The following is a 25044-nucleotide window of genomic DNA, read 5'->3' on the forward strand; positions in this document are numbered from 1 at the left end:
TCACGATAAAATTTGAATAAATCTGCGTTAACTTTTTGGGTACGATTTGAATATGAGGAGACAACTGAATAACAAGACCAGAAGTGCAGCAATTTGATGACACACCTTTGTGGTAAACCCAGAAAACACGGCATGGGTTTCTTTGAAGACTTTGAACTAGTCTTCACGAACAAATTTGAATAAATCTGCTTTAACTTTTTGGGTATGTTTTGAATATGAGGCAACAACTGAATAACAAGACCAGAAGTGCAGCAATTTGATGACACACCTTTGTGGTAAACCCAGAAATCACGGCATGGTTTTCTTTGAAGACTTTGAACTTGTCTTCACGATCAAATTTGATTAAATCTGCTTTAACTTTTTTTGGGACCGCAATTAAATCCACAGAACTCACCCTTGTTCAGTTTGTTCTGTTCCATGACGTTATACTGCAGTGGTGTGTTGATGTCGGCCTGTTTCTGAGGCGTTCCCTGGCTGCTCTTCCAGCTCTGCTTCTCGTTAAGGTCCGCACTTCCTCCTCCACTTCCGCAGCTACTGCTGTTCATGTTGTTGTTGGCCAGGCTGGACTGGATGAGCTGGGTGGTGGCATAGGGCGTGGGCTGACCACCGGGTCCCACGAAACGGCCGTCCTTCAGGTTGGGGCTGTTGAAGGTCTTCATCTCGTTGATCTTGTTGGAGAGGTCCACGTCGCTGTAAAGGCCTGTGTCTGGAGCCAGCAGGTTGCTGGCCTTGTTGTCCATTTGGTTGCTGTAGTTGGCAATGCAGTCAGCTGGACGATAGAAGGCAAAGGACTTAGTAGACTGTTTAGGACCTATGGATTTGAAAACTAATGGATGAAACTCATGGAGCGAAGACACTAGGTTGGTTTTGAAATGCAGATTAGCTTTAAAACCGAGAATGATGCTTTCAGACAGAAAGGATACTTGAAACCAAACATTTCTAAGATGATGTGGATCACCCGAAATTCAAATACTAAGATAAAACTCCCTGATACCGTACAATCTATTTTTTCCCTACAGCTTTTCCCTCTTCCGCGACACAAGCCAAGCGTGTCACTTTGAGTTTCTCAAGCAGCCGCGCGAAAGGCATCCCGGCTCATCAAGCAGGATGTTCCAACACGTCCGAATCAAAAGCCTCCAAAACGAGGAACGCTGTAAAAGCCCATCCTCTGACAGATCCAATTTTCCCCGGCTCATAAAATATTCAAATCCTCCCTGGGATCTGAGCAAGAAGCTTGGCGCGTAAACACCGCGGCCTGCCATTGGACAGATTTCGAGCGTAGCTCATGTTTCCATAAGTAGGAACGGCTCTGCACTTCAAAGGTTGACGTATCAATGATAAAAGATCCCATGGAATGAGACAAACTAAGTCGTAAGTCTTTCCAGAGAAGCCCTGTGGGTACTGATCCGGTTAATATCCTGGAGATTTTTTAGTATTTGGCACACCAGGCAAGCGGGTGTCAAGCTTTTAACATGTCATGCTGTGAGAATCACTCAACATTTATCCTTCATTCCTGCTTTGATGAAGGCGACATGGATAAAAATCTGTTAGTGAAAACACTCCAAATAAACGGATATCAAAGGTAAAGCAAAGCTTTTGGGTTAGAATAGCCCCATCTATGGTTTCTATGAATGGTATGAACAAACACAAAGCCTAATCCTCAGGTCTACCCATGAATATGGGAGCACATTTCTTATATTCAATAGAAAGACATTTTCTAAAAGCATTGGATCCATTTAAGGGTTCTGTAATGAATGAAATGCTCTTAGCCAATGGCTTAGTCACACAAGCTGATATCTGGGAACAAAAAAGCTCTTGTAGCAACGTTTAAATATCATTAAATGAACCAACAGTGACACCGCTGTCCAAACTAAGACTTGCTTTGTGAAAACTGGGTGACTGTAAATTAACACTACTTTGTCACTTTCAGTGTATGTGTCTCTTTGGACTCACGAGTCAACCTGGCGTTCTTTTGTTTGTAAAGTAACTTGCTGACTCCTGAAATAAAGCCACCTGGAGGTGCTCCATCACTCCTCCTCTTTCCTCGCCCTTTCTTTTTCTTTTTTTCTCTCTCAGGTCTATTTTGACCTCTGTTACTACTCCTGGTTTCCTGAATAAGCGAGCACTTAGAGAAACTGCATTAAAAGGTTCTAACGGCGGTATGGAAATCAGGCGGCTGATTGGATTAGCTGGACTACAGCCTGCAGGGCCTTTTCAATATCGGGAGCTTTTATTTTCCCTAAAAGTCCACGTTCCAACAAATCACACAGTCGTGTGTCAAAGGAAGGACACAATACTTATATTGCATTCCATTAAACTTGGAAAGTTGGAATTTCCTGCTTGGAACGGTGCAATAGAACGCCACTTCTTCCAAGCTGGAAACTTCAGTGGAAATTAATAAGCCAAAACTTCAATGAGATTTAGGAAAAAGGCATTGCATGAACACGGCGGTAAAAGAGGGAAATGATCACCGTTAATGGTAATTGGTTGCTTTAAATCAAATAAAACACATCATTTAGTCACAGTTACCATAATAAAACCTGTTTAGCAAGTCTTTTCCTCAATTGTAAGTAACTCTTTCAGAGATCGTCTTTCCTCACTTGACGCTTTGGGTAAAAGCGCTTACTAAATGAATAAATGTGAAAAATAATCTCTATTGATAATCATAATTTTGTTTCTTTAAACATCAGCTTCCATGCATTTTAAACTAAAATGCTACATGTTTGGAAGTGCGAGATAAAGTGGAATATTTGTACACCACTACACACTCGCGCGAGCACAGGCTTACCTGGGCGGCTGTAGGTGGCCAGGTTGCTGTCACTGTTTCCGTTGCTCCCGGTGCAGCAGTTGATGGTGCAATCGTTGTGATTGGAGCAGCTGTTGGGCCAGGTGTCCGCAAGCCAGGGCTGGGTTGCCGGTTCACCTATATTCAATAAACCCGGCCTAAAAAACACAGACACAATGTGATTCATTACAAACTTTAATTTGGAAACGGTAAAGGCACAAGGTACTCAGTCTTGTTTTAATTAGACTTTTTGTCACTTTTATTGGCTCAATACGGACAGGAATCATTTTAGGCCAACACAGTAACATTGAAGTTTTAGGGCTGGGCTAACTGTTTGTCTGACCAGTGGCAGGCAGAGGGAAAACCATTCCATTTGGTGGTGCTGAAATGACACACTTCAGCTTTAAATAAGAAGCCCATCCCATCTTCTTCTATCCCAGTGCATCTCTCAGGGCTGTATCTGTACTAAATGGATTGTTTGCGCTCGAGTTGCTCGTGGCTGATGACACCGTTTCCCTGAGGCCTCGTGACCGTTAGATCTCTGTGTGGATTACCCAAGCGCTGGAGAACATTGCTGCTCCAGCCTGGGAAAGAAAAACACGAATGAACCGAGCCATCGCTAAAGGAAGAGAGCTTGGAGCTCTAAGCGCATGCCAGGGTGTCACAGTCAATCACCATGATCTCAAGAACTGGAGAAGGCTCTGGGTAAACTCATATATGAATACACCCAGAGCCGTAGTAACCGTTTCTAACAAATCTTGCACTTAAAGTATGAGGTTTTGTATTTCAAAACACTGTTTTTTGTTAGACAATTGGCTAATGTGATAAAACAAGGTCACATTAAAATGATTCAGAGGAAACGTATTCAGAGATTTTTTTTTTAGGGACGTTTATCAAAGGCACAAAAAGAACATCAAAGAAAGAGTTTTGTGCAATGTGATGCTTCAAAGCAAGCGCTCATGCCTTATATCCCTGCAGCATGGTCTGTCTCTTTCTTGTATTTTTCTAACAGACTCTTTAAGCTTCAAAACCGGCGTAAACCTTTCCTCCAGGCAAGGGCAAAGACCTCCTCAATGAAAAGATAGACTTTAAAAGACGTCATAAAGGGAAAGACACACTAAGTATCGTCTGCAACTATTCAAACAAGGACAAAGATGTAACACATTAACAACTGCACATGAGCATGGGTGCACCTGCATGCAAAATTATTCCATTAACATGGTAGAAACGAAGGGCTTTTGTCTCATTTGGGCTCTGCAGGACTCCGTCTCAATGTACAACCTCCAAAGGCGTCTTTGCCAAGACAAAAATGCCCCCCAGTGTCAACAAAATGCAACTACACTACAGTACACACCCTCCACATGGACATTGTTGGCTCCTGATGAATATTAGCGTGGCTATTTTAATGTGTTAAATAACAAACGTGTTTTTTTTTAAGAACATCTCACCTTCCCGCACTGCTGACGGCCTCTCCTCCTCTCTGATAGGCCACTGTAGATAAAAGAAATTACATTAATGAAGAAAAAACAACATGGAAAACATCTAAAATGTGTCCTTTTGTGTTCCACAGAAGAAAGTAAGTCATACAGGTTTTGAAAAAAACGTAGATGAATAAATGATGGCATATTTTTAAAAGTTTCAAGCTAAGAATGCTCATCCAAGCTTGCATATTTTCTTTCATATCTTGCAAGCCCCTGCGTTTCAATTAAAACCAGTAAACGTATGGAAATGAAGCTTGTTTGGTTGAATTTGCTACTAAAAACAAACGTTCTCTTTCTCAATCCGCGCCTCTCTCGCCCCTTTAATAAAAAACTCCCAAAACTAGGTGAGTCAACAGCAGTTACAGAGAGATTGCACGAGATGAGAAATAATGAAAGGGTCTAAGTGTCTTTCTCTGGCATGTAAAAGTCATCCGAGTTCAATCCTCACGCTAGGCCAGTTCCTCTCTTCGTCTAATTGGCCACAAAACTTCTGATGTCACAGCTTCCTATCCAGCGTTAGCGCTTTGATCAGCTCCTTTGCCAGTTCTAAAAGCCCTCTTTAGTCAAGCACTCTTCTCTTTAAGCACTTTCCTCCCTCTCTGTCTTTTATTTTTGACTTCGTTTTATGCTGACAAGTCCATGCGACTGAAGTTCTCTTTGATTATCCATGTAAACCTCAGACTGGGGTTCCTTTCTTGTGGCGAGATGTATTTTTAAAGGGAGACCGTGCCTCCCACACTTTCGCCTGGTGGTGTCATATTTGTTTTGAGTTCTGCTGGGCAGAACGAACGTGACTGAAGCCAGTGTTGAGGGACACTTCATTACAATGGCTGGAAAACATTATACCGCAGTGCACTTTCCAACTCCACTGGGCAGGAAGTCGTCACACTCTAGGGATTGTGGGAATGATGTGCATATGTGCTGTGAGGGAGGTGTGATTACCTGTGGGGGTGAAGGTGAAGGAGGGCACTGCAGACACACAGAACAAAGAGAAAGAAAAATAATGCATTATTCATCAGATTCATATTTAGAATTGTTATTATTCAGAAATGAATGATTCATCATAGCAGTACTGTGCTGTTATTGGAAAAAAGTTTTCAATAAGGCATTTGTCGTCATATTTTAGAGTCTCTGATGTAACAGGTCTGTTACCAATTACACAGAACATTAAAACCTCATCATAAATACAGAGTTCATTTCATTCTCCTTGTCATCTGATCTCTGTGGTTTTACAGTTGTGGGTTTGTGTGGTTTATTCACTCTATATATCTGCATAGAGGAGAACATATTGATATCTAGATTTTAGGGTATTCAGAGTGGTTGCTTATACATGCCCAAGTAAAACGAGTTCTCTTTACTATATTTTGTCACTATATGTGTAATTATAATATAGAATTTTCCATCAATTTAAATGAATTTTTAACATCCGCCAGGTGAAAATAGCAAGTTTGATTACAGTATCGATAGTAATACTGATACTTCCCACAAAAGCTTATATAGTTATATAGTATTATTACAATAAATCATTCATATAAGTATATGAATATAATGCATTTACACTCACCTAAAGGATTATTAGGAACACCATACTAATACTGTGTTTGACCCCCTTTCGCCTTCAGAACTGCCTTAATTCTACGTGGCATTGATTCAACAAGGTGCTGAAAGCATTCTTTAGAAATGTTGGCCCATATTGATAGGATAGCATCTTGCAGTTGATGGAGATTTGTGGGATGCACATCCAGGGCACAAAGCTCCCGTTCCACCAGATCCCAAAGATGCTCTATTGGGTTGAGATCTGGTGACTGTGGGGGCCATTTTAGTACAGTGAACTCATTGTCATGTTCAAGAAACCAATTTGAAATGATTCAAGCTTTGTGACATGGTGCATTATCCTGCTGGAAGTAGCCATCAGAGGATGGGTACATGGTGGTCATAAAGGGATGGACATGGTCAGAAACAATGCTCAGGTAGGCCGTGGCATTTAAACGATGCCCAATTGGCACTAAGGGGCCTAAAGTGTGCCAAGAAAACATCCCCCACACCATTACACCACCACCACCAGCCTGCAGAGAGGTAACAAGGCATGATGGATCCATGTTCTCATTCTGTTTACGCCAAATTCTGGCTTCACAAATGCTTTGCTGCATACCTCGGTTGTAACGAGTGGTTATTTCAGTCAAAGTTGCTCTTCTATCAGCTTGAATCAGTCGGCCCATTCTCCTCTGACCTCTAGCATCAACAAGGCATTTTCGCCAAGAGGACTGCTGCATACTGGATGTTTTTCCCTTTTCACACCATTCTTTGTAAACCCTAGAAATGGTTGTGCGTGAAAATCCCAGTAACTGAGCAGATTGTGAAATACTCAGACCGGCCCGTCTGGCACCAACAACCATGCCACGCTCAAAATTGCTTAAATCACCTTTCTTTCCCATTCTGACATTCAGTTTGGAGTTCAGGAGATTGTCTTGACCAGGACCACACCCCTAAATGCATTGAAGCAACTGCCATGTGATTGGTTGATTAGATAATTGCATTAATGAGAAATTGAACAGGTGTTCCTAATAATCCTTTAGGTGAGTGTATGTAATTTAATAATAATAAAAAATATATATTTTTTAAAATATTTGTATTTTATCTGTATCTATTATTTTATTAAGAAAAAATATATTAATTAAAATGTTTAATTTAAATAAAAATATTATATTATGTTATATTATATTATGTTACATTACATTACATTATATTCAGACAAGTAACATCAGATGGCAAACATTCGTGCCAGGCTGCACTTTATTAACTTTGACTTAAATCTATTATAACACATGCCCCTCGATTTGATTTAAAATCTAGTTTCTTTCATGTTGATCAAAGGCTCCAAATAAGCAGATGAACACGGCTGAATTAATCTGAGCGATATGGGGTCAGAATTCATAATAAACAGCTCGTCAGAAACATCAAAGTATCAGCGCAGGAAGCTGTTGCGCGTGATGCCGTCAGGATTGTTTTTTTGCCAGCGTTACATTGATACATCAGAATTCAACACCTGCTGTCTTCACCTTCTCATTTTCGCATATTTACGGGAAAACAACCTTTAAAATTGTCAGCCGCCGCCGTCCTTTTCAAATGTCACGTTTATCAGCTGCGCTGTTCTGGTTCTTGGCAGTGCTCTGAGAAAAGATGAGTCTAATAGATTGGCCAGTTTTTTTTTTTTATGATTTTATCCTGTATGCATGATGGTTTTGAAGCAGAAGTAGATTGACGCTTGGCAGGCCAAATGCAGCATGGGAAAAATGTAATTTGATGGACGATAAGTAAATCAAATCTCGGAGGTCTGGGGATGATCTGTGTATTTAAACAATTTATCACACACTCACAGGTAAACGCACATGCACTCACTCACACACTGCAAGATTATACATCTTTCCCAGCCGCATCACCCCATTCCACCCAGAAAACAGATTACCACTTCATGTGTTTACTATTATCCACCTTTGCTCAAACACGTTCACGCTTAAGAGACTCGCAGCAACCGGTTCAAACATGGCAACCTGTGGATTCTTGTAGCTTGCAGAGCAATACAGGAAGTGGGAAAGTCTTTAGTAGCTCAAAAAAACACTAAAACCAGAGGTCAGAGGCCCTTCATGTGTTAAAAGTCCCTTTTTTCAGGCACAAAAGACGCTACTTTTTGACATACTGTCTGCAAGGCATAAGTTTATACTATCATGCACAATGTTATTACTTCTAAGCTTCCAAGACTAGATAACATGGCTTTAACTAACTAGACTATGAGATGACTGGACTAATTAACATTTCTTTAAGTTTGCAAGCCATACAAGCACATATCCACATGCAATCCTTATAATGTTGAGCCTTGCAATTAGTCTTTGTGTTGTGTAAGATATGTTTTATATAATTCCACTAGCATTCAGAAAGAATGTCTCTTTTAAAGCAGCCTGTCAACCTCGTGCGGTTGTCGAAACAAGAAGTTGTTGAGTCATCCTGGTAAATGAATTCAGGTGCTCTCAACCTTGAAAAATGGACATATTCATTTTGGCTTTTTTTTTTTGTGCTCTTGTGGTCGACACGTTCAATTAACTTGAATGCGTCCCAGCCTTGGGAGTCTATGAATGCTAACGCTAATGAATGGCTTGGATCTTTTCCTTTAGATTCCTGCCAATAAACATTCCATTAGCTTCATGTCCTTGAGACACGCTAGCTATACCAGCATTGTTCCGTTCACCATCTCTTCAATGAAGGAGAAAACGGAAAGAAAGCTCTTAATTTCGACTGTAAGGAATTCATTGTGATTCATCAGGGTCAAACGAGGAAACGGCTTTTTAAAACACTGGACCACAGGGAGGGAAAAAACGATTTCTATGGCAGTGAAGAGATCAGACTCATCTACAGGCTAAGTCAAGTATTTTCATACTAGCTTTAATAAAAGAGCCTGACGTTTGGGATTAAACCTGAGACAACACAAGCCAAACACGACACTACCAGAGGAAGAAAAGATGATAGTCGATAGTAAAACGATCAAACATCTGCCTCTGACTAACACATGAACACACAGACTCCATATTAAAAGATCAGATGAGAGACACGCCACGCCTTCTTAATAATAGCTCAGAAACTCATAATTATTAGGTTGGGGTGACTAACCTCTTACTGATGTTATATTTTATGTATTTTTAAATCGTTATATGCGAATACACTGTCAAATCAGTAGTTTAGCATCAGCAGCGCTGAAAGAAACGTCCTGAACCTCTGAAGTGAGTGGACTGACCTTTGCGGATGCCGGCGTAGCTGCTGCTCAGGCCGTTTCTCTTCTTACGGTGACGGTAGAGCCAGATGCTGAAGACCATGAGGATGATCCAACAGGCTGCGCCGATGCCTGCGATGAAGGCCGGCTGGCGGACCACGTCCGAGATCTGCTGAGAAATCGTGTTCTCATCGTCCAGCGGCGGCGGGAGAACACGACCCGACGAGTCTGAGATAAAGACGATGAGAAATGAAACATTTGACATAAACCATATCACTGATGCAAAAATGAAAGGAATAATCCAGGTTAAATACACCTGCAGCAAAAAAGTGTTTTGTACTTTTCAATCTAATGTAGATACATTTAATATTTAAGTCAATAAATAATATTGTTTCGCATGTCAGAACTTGTCTAACTCACAATATTCCTTTGAATGTATCAAATATTTTACAGATGATAATATTAACAATTAATTTGACATCAAAAATAATACTTGACATTATAAACAAAACAAGCCATTATTCTACTTGAAACATAAAACAGCAACAGAAAAGAATAGCTTTATTTAGTGCGGTTCATTTCGCTATAAATCGAATTCATGATTAATAACGTGAATTTTGCTAAAGTTGACTTTGAACTGGAATAAGAAGTAGAATGGAAAATACAGTGCTTTTATCTATTATGTAAAAGATAAATTATGAATGACAAGACATTGTCTGTCAGCAACCAAAAAAAGCAACTTCCCTCTCTTCTTTTTTTACATTAAAGAGAAACTAGGGCTGTCAACCCAAAAGACATTTCACTCTGTTTGACTTGTTTTCCTCTTCCTCCCCGTTTCATGTGGGCATCACTTTCATCATTTGACTATGTTTCAGCCGGGGGGCAAACAGGTTCCTCCAAAACCTGAGCATCTCTTCCTCATCCCCCCTGTATTCCCTGCTCCGTTTTTTTTTTTTGGTTAGTCTGTTCTTTGTGCTTCCTCTCTCGGAGGTTTTGTTTGTTGTTTGGACGTGACTGAGACTCCGCTGAGAAGCTAGGCCAGGACAGGTGCGTAGGCTGCAGGGATGCAAGAAAGCCCATGGTGTGACAAATGCTTTTGAGACCAGCATCCTCTGCTTCCAGTGGCCCTTTTTTACCTCGGTGTAAGGCCACAGAAGCACACTCAGCAGGGGAATCATGGAATCAGATCAGTCACTCCGTTCATTCATCCCACACTGCAAACTCACTGCCTCTACTGTGGATCTGTATGTGAGGTTACAGCTCAACTCTGTACTAGCAAACATCTTTCAATGTGGAACAAGTATTAGTATTATCCACAGCATGCTCATTAATCTTTAGATATATTTATTCTGATGTATTTTTGAGGTAGTATTGTATTTTATTACATTCAGGGTTTGAAATGAACACCCGCCAAATGCGCGTAAAAATCAACTGTGGTGGGTAACGCCGTCAAATCACTTGCCAATTTGGCGTGTAACTTATGTTTACTTTGCTGGGGAAGTTCGTGTAAGCCGAATCTGCGCATATCTGGCTTACTTGAACATACACATCAACTACGCAAAAAATAACAGCGTGCTTGTTCATTTGCATTGAAGCAAAAGCGAAGATTAAAAAGCATTTGGTAATCAGAAAAGACATTGCTATTTTCCAACATCCTAAATTTGTATGTTCTTTGTACTGTTTTGATCTGTCCACCTAAAACACATTATTTGGTGAAAAGGATGAGGATGAAAGAGGAAGGGAGGAGATGGCTGGATGACAGGATTTTGTTTGAATAAGAAATGAATGTATGAAATCCAAATTTTATAATAATAATACTATACAGCGGGGGAAATAAGTATTGAACACGTCACCATTTTTCTCAGTAAATATATTTCCAAAGGTGCTATTGACATGAAATTTTAACCAGATGTTGATAACAACTCAAGGAATCAGTACATACAAAGAAACCAAAACAAATAAGCTCAGAAATTAAGTTATGTGTAATAATGTGAAATGACACAGGGAAAAAGTATTGAACACGAAGAAAGGGAGGTGCAAAAAGGCATGGAAAGCCAAGACAACAGCTTAAAACTATTAGTAATAAGCAATCCAGCCCCCTGTCCGTGCAAATTAATAACAGCTGGTTCAGTCCCAACGGCTGGCCTACAAAAAGGTCTCATTGCCAAGATGTCACACAAGACACATCTCATGATGGGTAAAAGCAAAGAGCTGTCTCAAGACCTTCACAACCTAATTGTTCCAACACATAATGATGGCATTGGTTACAGGCACCATTATAAGCTTCTGAATGTTCCAGTGAGCACTGTTGGGGCCATAATACGGAAGTGGAAAGACAATCATTTCACCATAAATTTGCCTCGGCCAGGTGCTCCTCGCAAGATTTCTGACAGAGGAGTGAAAAGAATAATCAGAAGAGTTGTCCAAGAGCCAAGGACCACTTGTGGAGAGCTTCAAAAAGACCTGCAGATAGCAGGTACTGTGTTCTCAAAGAAAACAGTAAGTAATGCACTACACCTCCATGGCCTGTATGCACGCTCACCACGCAAGACTCCATTACTGAAGAAAAAAAGCATGTTGAAGCTCGTTTAAAGTTTGCTGCACAACATTTGGAAAAGCCAGGGAAATACTGGGAGAATTTAGTGTGGTCACATGAGAGCAAAATTGAATTGTTTGGATGCCATAATACACACCATATTTGGAGGAGAAATGGCACTGCACATTACCTTTAAAACGCCATACACCTTGGTGTTGGCTCTTGGACAACTCTTCTGATTATTCTTTTCACTCCTCTGTCAGAAATCTTGCGAGGAGCACCTGGCCGAGGCAAATTTATGGTGAAATGATTGTCTTTCCACTTCCGTATTATGGCCCCAACAGTGCTCACTGGACCATTCAGAAGCTTAGAATGGTGCCTGTAACCAATGCCATCATTATGTGTTGGAACAATTAGGTTGCGAAGGTCTTGAGACAGCTCTTTGCTTTTACCCATCATGAGATGTGTCTTGTGTGACACCTTGGCAATGAGACCTTTTTGTAGGCCATCCGTTGGGACTGAACCAGCTGTTATTAATATGCACGGACAGGGGGCTGGATTGCTTTTTAATTACTAATAGTTTTAAGCTGTTGTCTTGGCTTTCCATGCCTTTTTGCACCTCCCTTTCTTCATGTGTTTTCAATATCAATAATATATATATAAATTTCAAACCCTGATTACATTATATTAGTGTTTTAATGAAGATGCTAAAGAAAGGTGTTTATTTCGTTACGTAGTTGAAGCATTTGCTGAAAAACATTTATGCGTGTTACATATACTTTATAAGTCTTGGTTGTGGCAAATAAAGTTGAAGAAGTACTTGGAGTTTCCACAGTTTATACCACATCGTTCATCATTTTCAGTAAAGTGAGTAACATATCAAACGATCCGTAACAGATAAAGCGATAGTGACACATGGTGAAAACATTGTTCCTCACACTTGTGTGTTGTGGCATTACTGTAGGATCCAATATAGTCGTCACTGCATCATCTTTCATTTTCAGTCTCTCTGAAAATCCTGCACCGAACCGTCTTGTTTAAAATGAAGCTAACAAACGAACACTGTCTTGCTTTGTTAAAAATAAAGTTCATCCATGTTTGGGATCACAAGGAAGGCAATGCAAAGACTGTTTTTCACAACTTGGCACTGCAAAACGTCAGAAGTTGCTGGAATAATCCTGTGTTTGTGTATACTCGTATTTACTAGTATGGGCGGGGCTAAAGAAGCAATATGTCGAAGTAGGCGTCGATCTTTCGTCACACTATTACATCATACTTGGTTTCAATAAGAGCTGTTTTTTTTTTGTACTAACAAGGAAGTTTAGAGTTCTGAAACTTACAGGATATTTTATTGTACATGATTGACCTCTTAAATGTCAAAAGATCAAGGAAAATGTGATTTCGCAATTCACGACTCCTTTAAAAACCAGCTCATTCTACAATTGAGAACATTTACTGTAAGTTCAAAAAGTGACCAACCCTTTTTCTTAGTGTACTTTCATGGAAGTGTCTCTCTTTGTGCATCCATAACGGTTTCAGAATACAATTTAATCACTTTCTGTCAGATTTCTGACTGTAAAATAGTCTCTGACTGCACTGCGATTGATGTCTTATTGAAATCAGATTGGCATAAATGGATGGCCTTTTATCCACCTGTATGCACTGGCACAAAACCAGGTTGTGCCACAATCATTTCCATTTAGAGCGGTTTAACCGTTCCCACCGATGTCTTGAGGCTGAACAAGTTAAAGCTTTTTAAAGTTTATGAAGAAATAAACTTGTAAAGCAATTAAAGGCTTTAAACTGCACCTTATGTCACCTTTATTCTCCGATGAGAACTCTGATAAGGTTTTTTTTTTTTATTACATATATTTTGGTGGCTAATCACAAGGCAAGTTGCAACAGTGCCGTTCACTGTACGTTTTTTAAAGAGAAGGCTCAAATAATGTCCATTATCATCAAGCTTTCCAGTCATAAGAACACAGCCGGGTGTTAAAAAGGGCCGGTAAAAAGTGTTTGTTGTGTTTCAGTAACCCATTATCAAGAGAATCAACTGTTCATATTGTGCTCTTATTTAGCTCTTGTTTAGCTGCAGTATTCAATCAGAACAACATAAATCCGACTCACCCAGCTGGAAGGACGTGGCCTCGCTCTTGACCCCGGGACCGGCCCCGGTGCTGGCTGCCACCTCCACCCTGTACGTGACCCCTGCGACCAGGCCGGGAATCAGAAGCGAGTGTGTGGAACCGTCCACAGTGCGGTTAATGTGGTATCGGCTTTCGTTACCAAGACACCAGATCTGAGGGAGGAAACGGGAAGAAAACGGGATGGGAGACAAGAGTTTAGCACTTAATAAAAAATGATTTATGTTGAATAACAAGTCTGTTCTGAACGAGTGAACCTTTTAAAGTGATACTAACACAGACTAACCGGTCAAAAGTCTTTAAAACTTTGAAATAACACAAATGGAAGTATAGGATATTATCAAAAAACTAATTTAAAGCATTTAAGTCTTTTGAACAAAATAATTTTATGATCATGAGAAGAATACATTTAGTAAAGTGTGTTCAAACCTTTGTGTAAAATTATTCTTTTTTTAAATGAATTTAATTTAATATTTTGTTTAAAAAACTAATTTCAAGCATTTAAAGAAGTCTTTAGAACAAAATATTTTTAACATCAAGAGAAGCATAAATTCACTCTGTTGAGTCCAAACCTTTGTGGAAAAATATTAGGTTTTTTATTAATTAATTTTTCTATTTTGTCTAAAAAAAATCATTTCAAGCATTTAAAGAAGTCTTTAGAACAAAGTATTTTTAATATCAAGAGAAGCATAAATTCACTCTGGTAAGACCAAACCCTTGTGTACAAATATTTGTATTATTATTAATTTATTGATTGATTTATATATGTTGTCTAAAAAAATTATTTCAAGCATTGAACAAGTCTTTAGAACAAAATATTTTTTATATAAAGAGAAGCATAAATTAAGTGTCCTACAGGTATGTGTACAATTATTATTATTATATTTGTGTCAAAAAACTAATCTCAAGCATTTAAACGTTTTGATCAAAATATCTGAAAAGCATCAATTCATTTAAGTGTGTCCAAACTGTCGTTTGTACAAACAGACAGATGACAGACAAATAACTTTCACTTCATGTTACATATAAATAACTCTCGTCTGAAAATGATGACATAAAAAATGTATTTACATAATACAAGTTTCCTCAAAGCTGTTAAGTCAATCAATTTGAATATTACCGTCAGTCAGGGTTGCCAAGTCTGAATTAAGCTACATTTAAACTGTCGCCGTAGGTTGATTTAAAGGTTTGACATGTTAGATATTTGACTGAAATGCTAAAGTTGAGACGTGTCATGAAAACAAGATTCACCACCTAGAATAACACTGCCTATCTGTGGTACCGACATTCCGTCTGATTTTCCCTGACATGAAAATGTAGTTTTTCTTTGTTTTCATTGCGCGCAGTGAACCCTGGTCTGTTTCCTCCTCTCGGGAAGCTCAGCCAGCCGTGCCGTCCAAATGAGCGTCAAAGTGTGTGTGCGACCCTGTGCGTGAGCAGAGCTTGGATCAGCCACCCTCACCCTAACACAATCACAGGCCCGGCAGGGGTCCCATTCACCGGAGTGAAATGTGATATAGCCCCCTCTCTGACCGCCTAACTTCCATTATAGGGTCAGCGCACAGATCTACACTGAGCTCAACGGAATCACACATAGAAACAAAATGCTTTTTTCCATGTTTTTCCATGCTGACGTCCCTCTTTTCAGAAACGTTAACCAGATTTAGACATCCCCGAAGGCTTCGAATGAAAAAAAAAAGTGGATTAAGTGCAAAAAGAGTGAAAGTGAGATAACGAGGAAGGACGTTCTGAGGGTTCTGAAGTTCTCCTGAGGCACAACGGGGCAGAAAAAAATAAGTGTACGAGAAAATTGATTAGTGAAAAATCCTCCTCCGCCCAATTTAACAAGCATGAAATTACTCACTACCTTCTCTTACACTGCCTGAAAACATTTACCTGGAAAATTAACTGGGACTGAACGACTCAAACCGAGCCTCTTCCCGTCAGCCGCGGCCTACGAACTAAACGCCGCAAACCCATTCAAATCTGAGCGCCTGAGAGGAATATCGTATGAGATGGGCGCTGTTATCTTGTTTGGACAAGTAAAGCACATAAAGACATGCAGAAAGAGAATAAAGGATGAGTATACACCTGGAGTATGCATTCCTGAGTATACACTAGGAAATTGTTCCCGCAATCATAATTGTATGTCTAGTCATATTGCAAAAGTACATACTAGCAAAGGGGGCACTAAAAGACACAAAGCGTCTACAAATAAAAATAACGTATTCTGCCACATTAAGCAGTCAAATGGATAATAATAAATGGAAAATATATATATTTTTTTTTATTATATACACTTCATAGCATTATAAGTATATACTGTGTATATATATATATATATATATATATATATATATATATATATATATATATATATATATATGTGTGTGTGTGTGTGTGTGTAAACCTACAAATATATCAAAACATGCTTATAAGGGAATGTTTTGGCACATTGTTATCCAGGATATGGAAAGTACCCTATATGAGCCTATACTCCCCCTCCATGAGCGCATCTGTCTGGCGAAGGTTGTGGTAACACCTTATGTTAACCACTAGATGGCAGCATGTCACAACAACTAAAAACCCCTCAAAGAAAATCAAACCAGTATCCACTAAACTCTCTCCATCCATTCGCCACCAGCACATCTTAAAACGAACGGACTGTGACCCAGTAAATATAATTTCCTCTTCCACTTCCTATTTCCTTCCTCTACTTCCATCCTTCACTCTTTTGTTTTTTTTTCCCCCCACACTCTCTTTGTCTGCCTCTCTCATTGTCTGTTTCCTCTGGTTCGTACCTTATACTCCTGCACCAGGCCGTTCTGCTCCTCCTCTGGGGGCGGTTGCCAGGATACCAGGATCGTTGTGCCGTTGTCTCCGCTTCCTGTTACGGTGACCCCCTGGGGAGCGGCACTGGGCGCTGCGATAAGAGACACGAGCGGGATGTTACACACACCTTACAATATGCACGCGTGTCAATTATAACACCTTCAATTATGCACATATTCAGGTACATGTGTGCATTTATAAACAAACATTATGTACACATGCATATGGACTATATGTCTCAGTGCAATAGCTTGTGTATATGTGTGTGTTCTCCGAAACACATGTAAGCACTCATTTTAATAGCACACACTCAGCGGTATTAGTGAACTTAAATAATGAGCGGCGACTGCCAAGCAACATGATTCGGGCGTCGCAGTGCCAGATGCCTACTTGAGCTCAGGGTGAACAGAATGTTGTCACTGTACTTCATGTAACTATTATCCACTTTATACAGACATCAATGTTAACACAAAGCCCTGGAGTGAAACATTTGTTTTGCGTTTGCCGTCGTTTCAATTTGTGTTTCAAACTAAAAAAAGCAGGCGCACAGACAGGAAAAGTTGGAGCAAACCGAACTCGCTGGCGTTCTCCAGAGCCACAGACGGACACACCCTCAGAACAATTAGCACAGCAGTCGTTTGAGCTCTCGCTTTTTGGCTTCTCGTTGTTGGCTGCTTGTCTTTCCTGAAGCTTTTTAAACGGCCTGCTTTGCCCTCCCTCATGGGCCACAGACCACACGTTAACATAAATGAGAACTACTGAACACAGGCGAACGCCTTTCTGACTCTAGAGAGGACCGAATGTAGCCTGTACATGTGAAACAAACCCACAGAAAGCCTTGAACAGACAAAAACTCACACAATTATGGCAAAGTGCATTGAGTATCCTCATAAGAGCAGGCTTAAATGAGTTAAATGAAGTCTTAAAAGAAAGTAGAGTTGTGAGAAAATAGGATGTGCATCAGATCCGCGTCATGTGCTTTCGGATCTTAAAGTGACAGCAGCCTCATAAACTTGATGCTGTCTGTCATTAAGGGTAATTAAAAATAAATAAATAAATAAAAAGTTAATCACTCACTGCTCTTGACTGATTAACTTTCGTATTCGAATAAAATGAATCTATATTTAATTTATAATGTATGCAGTGAAGACTGTGAAGTGTTTGATAGCTTTACTCAATTTCAGTATATTTCCTACACGTTATATCAAATATTTAAAATATACCGTCTTAATGTTGTTTCTATATTAAATTGGAGATTAAGTGTTAAAATATTACAATATAAAAATGTATTAACAACTTTAATGTTAGGTGCAATAAAAAGCGATTGATAACAGAAAAATGTCGATTGACAGCACTAATATATATTAGGGCTGTCAAACGATTAATCGCGATTAATCGCATCCAAAATAAAAGTTTGTGTTTACATAATATATGTGTGTGTATGGAGTATAATTATTTTCTATATATAAATACACACACATGCATATATATTTAAGAAAAATGTGTTATTTATATGTAAAATATTTATATATAATATAAATTATATATAATATAAATATATATACACAGTATATACATGCAAATATGTCTTAAATATATACATGCATGTGTGTGTATTTATATATAGAAAATAATTATACACCATACACACACATATATTATGTAAAAACAAACTTTTATTTTGGATGCGATTATATATATATATATATATATATATATATTAGTGCTGTCAATCGACATTTTTCTGTTATCAATCGCGATATATATATAAAGAGTTCAGATGCAAAAGCCTCTAAGTGCCATCTGAAATTTTCTTCTAGAATGATCATTTTTATAAAGCTTGTATATTTAAGTTAAGTAATTTCACTTAAATGACAATTAATAGGTAATATGCATTGCCATTTAAGTGAAATTATTGAACTTAAATATACAAGCTTGATAAAAATGATCATTCTAGAATTATTATATTATATATTTTTATTATTATATATATGCTCTTATATATACATAAATACATACATACATATATACATATACATTATATATATATATATATATATATATATATATATATATATATATTATATATATATACATAAAAGAGCATTAAAAAAATATTAAAATTTTGTCTGAAACCCAAATATTCAAACATGCAAGGCAGCAAATCCCATTCATTTGTCATCACATGAGAAAGGAATGGTGGGACATTACGCTTTAAAGCACACAGAGCACACGGCCAGATGGGCGGAAAGCTCTACTCACCTTCCTCGAGGGTCTTGCCCACTTTGATGTCGCTGTCGGTGCCTTGGAACTCGTTGAAGAAAGGTCGAACTTTGAACTCATAGGTCACACCCTTCTTGAGCTGGGTGACGACTGCGCTGTGCTCCCCCGGGGTTCGAACCTCAAACATGGCCCATTCCACACGCTGCTGAGCGCCCTCTGGGGACGGCCGGTACATCACCTTATAGCCCTGGATGTACTGAGACTGCTGCTCCACCTACAGGAAAGAACATGGCCAAAATTAAGGATTACCCAGGACTAGGACACTAGGAAGCTGTAAAGAAAGCAAGGTTTTCGCTTTTGTGTTAAGTTAGCAAAACTATGCTTTATTATCAGACATATTTATCATTTTTATTTATGTACTATAACTTTGGTTGCAATTACTTATGAAGATGAATATATACTGTATTTTCCAGAATATATTCATCTTCATAAGTGTGAAGATAAAATGTGCTGCAACTTGCTGGTAGGTCAGTTTCACTTAAATAATAAATTTGTTTAGGCGTTTATTATAAATATTGTCTGTAATGCATACCACTTTATATTCCACTTTATATTTATGTTATGTTCTGAATATCGTTAAATTGAAATAATTTTTTGTGGAGTACTTAAAAAAAAAAAAACATTTATAGGTTTAATTTGCAAAAATGAAATTTGAAGATTCAGAACTTCTAACTTTTTAAGTGAAGGGATTTTGGTAACACTTTACAACAAGGTTCATCAGTTAACAACCTCAGTTAACATAAGTTAATATTAATTTCAACATTTGTATTGTATTTGTTAATGTTAGTTAATGCACTGTGTACTAACATGAACAAACAATGAACAGCTGTATTTTTATTAACTAAAATGAACAAAGATGAATAAATAAATACTGTAACAAATGTATTGCTTATTGTTAGTTCATGTTAGTAAATAAATTCCCTAATATTAACTAATTAACCTTATTGTAAAGTGTTATTTTATATGTGATTTTTAAGTGATTTTTATATCAGAGGACTGGGATCAGTCCATATGGCTGTGGAGGGGGGAGAATTGAACACGCTTGTAAAGATTTTAATCAATTCTTGATCCGCCCCAATAAAAGCAGATGTCGTTTCAGCTGTTTTTGATTAAATACGTATAAAGTGCAAACAACACAACATGTTAAGAAGGAAACATGCTGGGAATATTTCTGTGTGTGTGTGCACGTGTTAGTGTGGTGAAAGTCTGGATGGATTTAACCTCAACTTCAGAGCTGTTTGAACAAAGATTCATTTGTTCACTTCCACTAAATGTGTGAAATTTATGATTAAAATCAGATAAAAGGCTATTTGCCAGTAGGTTAAGAAAAATAAACTTAAATAAACTTTCCAGTTACTTGGTTACTAATTAGTAACTTGTACGTAGGTTACTTTTTCAGGGAGTAATGCAATAATGTAACGCATTAAAAGTAACTTTCCCCAACACTGGTTTTGACTAAACAAAATTTTCATTTTTGTGTGAACTGTCCTTTAAAAGAAAACGTGGCGGCACTTACAGTCCACTGGACTCTGACGGAGGACGATGAGAGAATTGTGGGATTGTGGAGGTGAATGACAACATCTCCTAGTTCCCTCTGGATCTGGCCATGGTCCACTCCCTGACTGGTTGGTGGGATGTCTACTCACATAAACACAAACCACACAAAAAAATATGTAATACATGCATATACGTTTCTAAACACAAGCATATATGCATATAAAAAAAAAACAGAATACACAAAACAGCGATAAATAAATGTAAATATTTAAAACACATGACAGGATACTTGTCTGTGAGGTCAAAGGTGAACTGACCTTGTGTTTTGACCGCGTCGCTGATGGGGCTGGGGTCGCTCAGGCCGTACGCATTGGCCGCTCTCACCAGGAACAGGTAGACGGCGCTGGGCTTCAGATTCTTCAGGACGAAGCTCTCGGTCTTCACGTGATCCGCGAGCGTCTGCCAGCTGCTACCCGCCGCATGGCTGCCGTCCATACACACATCAAACATGAGTATTTATACTGCAAATTACTGCAGCCCAAACTTTATATCGAAATTTTGTTACTATAAACATTATACCAAACAATGAGGTTACCGCAAAATGCCGGGCTTATAGGAAAATGTGGACATGGGTATGATTATTTATGACATGCCACAGCAAATGGACTTGGTATTTACAGATCCCCCATTAGCTTGTGAACTGTATTTACAAACGTTGTAAAACACACGCTTGTACAACCAAACCAACCAATGACAAATAAGTATACAGTCAAAACTGATGATGCCACCTGAAGGCCTCTATCACATAAGAGGTGGGCGTGGCTCCAGTGTTCAGGTTGGGCTTCCAGGACAGAGACACTGAGGTGCGGCTGACGTCTGTGACCTCTGGTTTGGAAGGGGCGCTGGGGATGAGGTTTGGATCTGTGGGTCGGCCAGGCTGAACCGGAGAGCCGAACTCTGAAACAAAGACACATACACACACATAAGCACGTGATCCTGTGCAACTGCTCAGTGCATACAAATGTATCCTGCTTTAAATATGTTCAGTTATTTATATAGGACAAGACAAAAATACTGATTTTTTTTTCTCTTTTTTTTCTTTTTTGGACTGCAGCGGCTCAAATTTGCATCAAGAAACAATAGGCCCTTTTACACAGCAATCCCGGTAAATTACCGTAAAATTGCCAGAACGACTTTATCGGTAAATTCAAAAATGTGCTGTTCACACAAGCAACAGCGTTCTGGCTTTTTATCGGTAACAGACCATCCACACATCAGTTCCAAAATAACGGTAAACTCTGTGATGATGTCATTAACCGTTGTCGACAAATCTCTTCATCCGCCCGGACGAGGAAAAACGCTTTAGTTTCCGTATCACTCCAATTTGAAGAGATTTGTAAACACTGTTGAGAAAACACGTTGCCCAGAGCTGTTACTCTTTCAACGGCTTCTGATTGGCTCAAATCACTTCTTACGTCAGCGCGTTCTGACCTCGTACGTGCAAAATACTGGTAATCTGCATTCTGCGTTCACACAGTGCATATACCGGTAATTCACTGGTAATGTTAAAACTTCCCTTACTGGTAAATTGCTGGAACCAATTTACCGGTATATTAGAAAAGGTCCTGTTTACAAAATGTAATTTAACAGTAAAGACTGTATGTGTGAAATGGGCTAATGAAAACCATTTACAGCTAGACGAAGGTTTAATTTCAAACTCAATTTTAGACTTAATTTCCTGTCGTTGGTTTCTCAGTGCTTCCCGCTCTATTGTCTGTTATCTTGCAGTCTGTCTGTCGGCCGTACCTTGCACCTCCAGGTAAGCCTTCCACGATGCTTCTCCGCTGGGGGTGGACGCGGTGCAGGTGTACGTGCCAGTGTCTCCCAGCTGAAAGAAGAAAACAACTCCATAAATGCACATATATGCATATACATTTATAATGCTTTTCCTACATTCAGCTCAAAATAACGCTTTTGAAGCTTTAGTTTCATTTAAAACAAAATACAATATGAATTTTCCCTCATTGAAACGTCTATTCAATGTATCATTTTTATATTGAAGATTTTTTGCTTGCTTATTTGCAATACGTTGCTAAAATGTTACAATGATGGTCAGAAGATTTTCACAATATTTACGATATAGAATGTATGGAAAGCTACTTTTTAGATGATTATTAGATGGTTGTAAACAAATATATTAGTTAAAGGTCATGTGTGCGGTTTCTGCTCCGCTAGCATTTGGAAATAAAAGTAAATATATAAAATAATCAGCTTTGTAGTATTCCTCATATTCAATAAAATAAAATTTCCCTCCCTTGCATTTATTTCTAAATTTTTTTTTTTTTTTTAAATCAATCACTTTAAAATGAATCACTTTGTATTTGTAGGTCTGCACAAATTAAATGAAAATGGAATAAAATAAAAATAAAACATTTATGCATGTAGCTAAGCTACAAATGGTTTGGTAATATGAATGTAAATGATCTACCATGCTACTAAAATGCATTAAATTAAAAACTGAGAGACAGAAAGACAGGATGAGACAGAGCGAGACAGAAATAATAAATGAATAATTTAAATAAATCTGTGGTTAATTGAAGGACATATCAGGTAATAAAAATATATATATATATTTTAACAAAAACTCTTGAGAGAAAATAGACAGACATATAAGAACATCAACATGTATGTTCCTTTCTTACAGCGCTTTCTTATAAAATAATGACAATAACAGTGTTTGAATGATGTAGTGTTGGTGTATGCTAATATCTTAAGGAAAAAAGGACACATTTAAAAACACGTCAGCCGATCTGTCAGTCAGTTTACACAAAGTCGGCAGAAATAGATAGTCTATCTTGAGCTACTGGTGTGCGTGTGTTCGCTTAATGACATGTTCATTAATGTGAACCGCCCGAAGCGCAACAGATAGAGATGCATCTCCGCGTTTCGCTTTATCTCTCCTCTATTCTTTAAAAGAAGCGAGACGTCTTCAAGTGAGACATCTACGTTAATTAATGTCGCATTCTGACAGCCTACACTGCGGGGACCTTTGACCCCTGTGCAGGGGGAACCTGGGCACTCGTGTGTGTGTGTGTGTGTGTGTGTGCGCGCTGTGACAGGAAACGCTCCCCTCCCCCTCGCTCACGTTCGGAGGGTGTGTGTAACTCCACGCGGCTGACGGGGGGTGACAGCGGGAGTGTGTGTTCGCACATCAAAACCTGCAGGCTGACTGACGGCTCTCTGAACACTGGCCGTCTGTGCCTGAGATGATGTTTGTGCTGTAGTAAGGGATGAAAGGAAGTCTTGTGGAGTACTGCACACATGCATATCTATGTTCACTCACACATCATGTACAGAAGTGCAAACCTTCAAAGATGCAAAAATATTATGCCTGCTTGCAATCATTATACAATTTTGATAATTAAAAGGTACACTGTGTAACTTCTGGCCCTCTAACGGTTAAAAACAATGCATGCATTTTGTAGAAGAACATTGTTTTGGTTGTGCTTTGGCTTTCTGTGACTGTGCGGATGAATATGGTTATCCTACTGCTCATAAAACATTCACTACTAGGCTTAAGAGATATAAGCAGTGTAGATGGAAAGGATCTCAAGCTGACTAGCTGAAGACGTTACTGTAGCTTTACCCATTAATAGAAATGTTACTTTCTTGAAAATAAATTCCAGCACAGCGCTACAACAACCATAATGAAATGACCCTTCACAATAGATCATGCTTTACTATCAACTCTGTTAGAGAGCTACATATGGCAATTAATCTGTTCAATAAAATTCTTCCTCACCTGTTGAGTAATAAAAACGCCTTCTCTGAGTCGCTTTCACGACATTTCAAATCTCCAAAAAGCTAATGTTAATGTAAAGCAAGTTAATGTTGATTCTTGTTTTATTACGAGCTCTGTCGCGTTCTCTTTTTGCCAGCAGACTCTCCTCTGTTCGGCCCTTGTTTAAAACGGGTGATTCCCCGGAGGTTTGAGATTTATCTGCTCCATATCAACCTTTCTCGCTCGCGACAACTAACCTCTGCCACTTCCACAGATACACGTCAAAGTAGCCGGAGCAACTTTTCTCTATTTACGGATATGATGAGACGCACGGACGAGTGACGTATGTACGCAATAACCCACGAAAACCATCGCGACAGGACTAAAATATAAACACATAACAGGCTTATCATAGTGAATCATGGTAAGACAAACACACGTCTTGGAAGATTGATGATGTATTGACTCATTTAAATTTAGTTAATTTTGACAAAAAAACAAACAAAAAAAAACCTTACATCGTGTACCTTTAAGGATGTTTAATCATTTTAGACCCTTCTATCTGTATTTTATATTTATTTACAGAGAAATGCAAAAGAATGAGACCACACTGAAAATATGGGATTCAAAATGTATTTTAAACCTGGAAATAAAAAAAGATTTAAGAAAAAAATGCTACAAAAAAAAAAAAAATATATATTATATTTTTTGTCTTTTTTTTTTTTATAAAAAATATCTAAACATCCTTAAAACAAGATCAATGTACTGGAGAAGCAATATGCAAAATGAAATATGATGTACTATATGAAATATTAATGAGATTTTGTTTTCAGAGAAATTAGTAAGTTGAATGCTTAAAAAAAAAAAAAAAATGCCAATAGGGTAAAACAATACACTTGTTTTCCCTCTGAATTAGTTTTTGTTGTTTTTTATTCAAATGAAA

At 38.5% G+C, this 25044-nt stretch overlaps 1 protein-coding gene across 12 annotated transcripts in view; it reads right to left on the reverse strand.

Annotated features, from left to right (window-relative positions):
- Positions 1 to 25044, reverse strand: part of robo1 (roundabout, axon guidance receptor, homolog 1) — a 285299-nt gene that overhangs the window by 10362 nt on the left and 249893 nt on the right. For 9 of the 12 annotated variants that reach the window (XM_079886416.1, XM_079886417.1, XM_079886418.1 and 6 more), the window contains 12 exons: positions 22127 to 22208; positions 21109 to 21277; positions 20638 to 20804; positions 20340 to 20461; positions 18803 to 19037; positions 16510 to 16631; positions 13692 to 13863; positions 9053 to 9256; positions 5209 to 5235; positions 4234 to 4276; positions 2789 to 2943; positions 395 to 769 (listed from right to left, as the gene is read on the reverse strand). In XM_079886416.1, the coding sequence (XP_079742542.1) occupies positions 395 to 769; positions 2789 to 2943; positions 4234 to 4276; positions 5209 to 5235; positions 9053 to 9256; positions 13692 to 13863; positions 16510 to 16631; positions 18803 to 19037; positions 20340 to 20461; positions 20638 to 20804; positions 21109 to 21277; positions 22127 to 22208 (1873 nt within the window). The remainder of the gene's footprint in view (positions 1 to 394; positions 770 to 2788; positions 2944 to 4233; positions 4277 to 5208; positions 5236 to 9052; positions 9257 to 13691; positions 13864 to 16509; positions 16632 to 18802; positions 19038 to 20339; positions 20462 to 20637; positions 20805 to 21108; positions 21278 to 22126; positions 22209 to 25044) is intronic. The other 3 variants (XM_079886411.1, XM_079886412.1, XM_079886410.1) reach the window with 1 other exon arrangement.

The sequence above is a fragment of the Squalius cephalus genome (genome assembly GCF_949319135.1).
Source record: "Squalius cephalus genome assembly, chromosome: 11".
In the NCBI taxonomy this organism is placed as follows: domain Eukaryota; kingdom Metazoa; phylum Chordata; class Actinopteri; order Cypriniformes; family Leuciscidae; genus Squalius; species Squalius cephalus.